The sequence below is a fragment of the Centropristis striata genome, chromosome 13 (genome assembly GCF_030273125.1).
Source record: "Centropristis striata isolate RG_2023a ecotype Rhode Island chromosome 13, C.striata_1.0, whole genome shotgun sequence".
Lineage (NCBI taxonomy): Eukaryota > Metazoa > Chordata > Actinopteri > Perciformes > Serranidae > Centropristis > Centropristis striata.
The window spans coordinates 22,545,345-22,550,282 of NC_081529.1; the positions used below are offsets into that span (position 1 = coordinate 22,545,345).

The following is a 4,938-nucleotide window of genomic DNA, read 5'->3' on the forward strand; positions in this document are numbered from 1 at the left end:
TTATTTAGAAGCGTTGACACTTCTGTTGAATTTCCAGAAAATCTTCAGGTTTTAGGGGCTTATTTTAAAATCGCCCAGAGGTTTTACAGGCGTTTTAGGCCTCAATGGGTTAATGACAGTTTATTTGAACGTTTTGTTCAGTAAAAATGTCTTGTTCAGTGTTTGGTTGGACTAACAGACACTCCAAGGAGTCGCTGCTCAGTTTTCTGAGGTAAGAAAGATACATTTTGTTTTTGTGCTAGCCAAAACTAACATCCCAGTTAATGCTCCAATTAATGCTAACATGAATTAGCAGCGGCTTCTCTCAGTCGGGTTGCCGGTGTAGAGAGGCGTGTAGTCAATGTCGTCAGATCCCTCGCGCTCCACCACAGTCCAATTATGGTCTGCTCCGTGTATCAGAAACAAGATGGCGACGCAAGATGCCGACGAGTATACTCGAGGTTTCCAACGGGCAGTCCACAAACCAATGGGTGGCGTCACGGTGACTACGTCCATTATTTATATACAGTCTATGGCTTTAGTATGGAGGAGGCTCAAGCAGGTTCTGCGTTCACGTTCCGGCTTATCAAAACCTTTTGCCCCGGTTAGATTTAACTGGTGTTATTTTCCGGTTATTGTCCGGTTCTGAGCTTTGTGCTCTGTGCGCGTTCTCATCAAAGGAGCTGCGATCGCGAGCAAGCTTCCCCCATATTCCAGGGATTTATTATGATGCAGCTGCTGCGTTGCCATGGTGATAAGATAAACAATGTAAAAGTAGCTTACTTCAGAAGCGACCACTCCCCGGTCCACGACTACCCGGTCCACTACTACTTAAAAATTGTTAAGTAAACAAACTCTTTCATAGTGATAGTTTCCATGGCATTAGTTATGAGTATAAGTAATAATCAAGAATAATTAGGCTATGTATGATTAAACTGACTGACTAAAATAAATGTGAACCATGCATGGGTGTAGAAAGAGAACAGTAGCCTATACTAGTGTGATAAGTTTGTTTTTTTATGCTTGATAATAAGTACTTATTAATACGGTACTTTTATTTTCACGGGACTTTTGTTTTTTCCCGCTTCCGGTCTGTCCGCTGTCATATCAATAAATGAGAAACGAAAAAAGGAAAAAAAAATTGCCAAAACCAAATAACGGCCGTTATTTCATTTTGGTTTTTTGGTCATTTCGTTTTTTGATGCTGATAGCAAAATCCGTTTTTGGTTTAAAACGAAAAAAGAAAAGGGGGCACTGTTTCCGGGTTTTCATATTTTCGTTTTGACAGAAAAAGGGATTATACTTTGGCACCCAGACTGACGACAACAACTGCAGCATTTTATCAAACTTTCACAAACGACAAGCTTCACTGCTAACAATGTTTCTGAATCAAACAGAAAAAAAAGACAAACTTTGCAGCGTTATTTCCACAACTTTGCCACACTATATCCTGATGCACATGAAGCCTATAGATTTCTGAAATCTTATAGTTTCATATGATACCATATGAACTCAAGGATATTCATAACAGTAAGCCCGCTACGGCCTCCGGAAAAAAAAAAAAACAGTGAAAATACTGACGGCCGTTGGAATGCTAAATATCGACACTTGGTGGCAATGAATCGATATAATTTTGCAATACTATGCTGTATCGATTTTTTCCCCCACCTCTCTCTCTTATATGGGACACAATCAGAATGTCATTTCCCTTTAACCTCTGCTAATAGACTCTAGATGTTACTCTGGCCAGCGGTAGAAAGGGGAAGGGGTGAAATAGGCCTTTAAGACGACATTTAACTTTTGAGAACCTCTGCTTCTGTTCCCTTCAAATATAGTAATTGATACAAAAAAACCTTCTTATAGTCCTCGAAAAGACTGATTTTGGTTGTGCGTTGATTGTTTCATTTTGAAGCTTTAGTTTGTTTCTCAATAAGTTCTGGACTCGGAAGATTCAGGGTGACCTCAAGTCGTCACAAAAATTCAGAAAGTTTGTGAAAGTTTTGGTTCGTATTTCACGTGTCTGATTATTTTCCTTCGCCCTTTTTAAATGCTGGAAACAAACAAACATGTTGTTTCCACGTTATGACTCAAAGCTCCTGAACACGATGGAGTCAGAAGTTTCGAACTTGGGCAGCCTGTTCTCCCCTCAAAAACGTCAGAATAGGTCACGTGTACAGGCAGCGAATAACAAGCAATATTTACGTATTTCACCAACTGCTGTAATGCATCCACCACCATCTCGCTGATGTAGTGACTGACAGCCAAGCAAAGACAAAAAAAGGCGGATTCCAGCATTCAGTAGGATGTTGGGGTGGTGGATCAATCATTCAAGCGGTGGGCTTTCACCCAGGAGAGTGGGGTTTGAGTCTCGTGTGAAAACAGAAGTTAAAGATTTTTAACCTAAGTTAAATGTGGTCTTACCATGAAAACGTTTCTAGAAGAAAGACGGCAAAGATCAATGAAACGTTCGTGGTTGTCGGACATTTACCACATTTACATGTTTATTTGTTTACAGCATTTAGACGTCGAACAAACAGCAGACTTTCACCCAGGAGAGCGGAGTACGAGTCCCGTGTGAAAACAAAAGTAAAAGATTTGACTTAAGTTACGTGAATCACGTTTTTTACGTAACTTGCGGAAGTCATGTGACCGTCAAAACTACTTCACTTTTGACAATTATGTACATTTATTTCCTGTTTCCTGTTTTCTTGCCCAAAACCTAGGTCAGTGGTTTTAGAACATAAATCATAGTAACTGCGCCTTATTTTACAACTGCGGGTGCGTTCCTTATGCTATTTTCAGAACGAAGCGCATTAAACACAAGCCGCGATACATAAATATGTGCCGTAACTTGTGGTACTGACACACAAACTTTTAAGACTCTGGACGGAACCCTGCAGGTTTTCAATCGTACAAGTATCGGAAGGTTGTTGGCCTTTTCCCCGAGGTTTGTGTAAGACTCAGGAAAATGTAACATTCCACCATTTTGGACCAGGAGTATTACCATATCTAATAGCTAATTAAAACACTTCACCCGACGAATCGAAGGCGTGAATCAGAACTCTCAAACCGGCATGGAGGCGTTTCGGGCCTTAGGCGGCTGAGTTGGTGCCGCATTCTCCTGCTGATGAATCCGACTTGACACCCGTTAAAGACACCTCAGTGACTGTCTGAATATTCTCCACCCTTGCCATGTCTTTGTTTGCCCCCCCTCCCTTTTTTTTGGCAGCTTGGCTCTTTTCTTCCCCAGTGAAACGCTGATTAAACCTCGTTGTGGTCCGCCTCGATGTGGGCGTACAGTCCTGACCACCACAAGGCCGGCTCCTGCAGTCTGTTGCTGCTTTGTCCTGGTGCCACCCCCCCACCCCCCACCCCACCACCCCACCACCACCGCCAGCCTGGAGGGGTGGAAGAGGCTATAAATCTTATTTCATGACCTCTATAATCGTCTGGAACCTTGTTTTTTCTAGGATTTGTAACTTTGCAGCCTCTTTGTTTTAAAACCTGAGTTTCCCGATCTGCCACTTCTCCCTCACAGTGAACATGTGATTGACAGCTGGAGGAGGCCTGGTTCCCCTTTATACCCCTAATTAAAGATCAATTAAAAAGTTGCACTGAGCCTCCCCAGCAGTCTCCCCGGGCTGAGGCGTCTCAGGCCCCCTTTTGGACATGTCAGACTGGATGAATGTTGTCTCATCACCTGCAGGCCTCACTTTCTCCGCAGCTCAGTTTACTCATAAAGTGTGGTGCGGAGTTACGCAACGTTGGCGTGCAGTTAGAGAAAGAGGGAGGAGTGCCCGCACCACTGTTTGTTTGCGTGTCTGTGTGTGAGTGTGGATGTTGTGTAACATATAACGGGTGCCTACCCACGACGCGTCCTCGCTGCTCCAGACGGCGTGTGTCGATGGGGACGCCGGGCTCGGTGCCCTGCCCTCCGGGGGCGTGGAGCTGCTGCTGCTGCGGCGGCTGCTCGGGCTTTGTCCTGCCGCTGTCCGCCCTCTCGTCGCCCGCCCCCTTGCTTGCCTTGTTCCTACCCGGGGACCCTCCTCCTCCATCCGCGGGGTTGCTGGCGGCTCGGCCGCGGTTCTCCCGTGCCTGCAGCTGGAGCCTGAGCCGGTGGTTTTCCTGCTCCTTCACGGCCGTCTCCAGCAGCAGCGTGTTCAGGCTGGAGCCCACAGACTTGCTGATTTCCTGGACGGCGAGCTGAACGACCTGCTCCAGCACGGACTCCAGCTGGCCCTGGAAAAACGAAATGTACACCGCCCCGTTCATGGTTTCGCCCCCTCCGGTTCAGAGGGCTCTCTCATTCTCCTGCGCCGAGCCCCAGCCCTCCCCTGCCTGGTCCCGGTCCCGCTCGGCTCTGGGTCGGTGAAGCGGCCCGGTGTCGCTGTGTCTCGCCGCCGCTGCTGCTGCGTGCTGCTCGGCTCCCAGCGCGTGTTCCGCCGCGGAGCTCGGCCGTAATGAGCAGAATAGAGGCGCAGCGGCATTTACCGCCCACATGTCTTGCGTGCACGCGCGCGCCGTGGCGTGCACGCGCGCGCCCTTGCAGTCAGCAACGCCATTTTGGCTTTCAGAGAAAATAACATCAGTGTTTCCCAAATGTCAGAGTCAGCACCGTGTTATTATCATCAAAAAAGGCACAAAATGACCAAACAGACATAAAATGACACAAAAAAAGACACAAAATGATTTTTTTTAAAAGACACAAAATGATTTTTTTTAAAGACACAAAATGACCATTAAATGACACAAAGTGATCACAAAAGACACAAAATGACCAAACAGACATAAAAAGACACAAAATGATTTTTTAAAAAGACAATAAATGACCAAAAAAAGACACAAAATGATCAAAAAAGACACAAAATGACACAACAAGACAAAAGACAAAGACCAACAAGACATAAAATGATTACAAAAAAGACACAAAATGAACAAAAAAAAGACAAAATGATCAAA

General features: G+C 45.4%; 1 protein-coding gene across 2 annotated transcripts in view; it reads right to left on the reverse strand.

Moving 5' to 3' along the window:
• The window catches only part of si:dkeyp-113d7.10 (uncharacterized), a 30,964-nt gene extending 26,562 nt beyond the window's left edge, over nt 1-4,402 (reverse strand). For both annotated transcript variants that reach the window (XM_059347271.1, XM_059347270.1), the window contains exon 1: nt 3,846-4,402. In XM_059347271.1, coding sequence (XP_059203254.1) covers nt 3,846-4,251 — 406 coding nt within the window. In that variant the 5' untranslated portion in view covers nt 4,252-4,402. The remainder of the gene's footprint in view (nt 1-3,845) is intronic.
• Between the last annotated feature and the right edge of the window lie 536 nt (nt 4,403-4,938).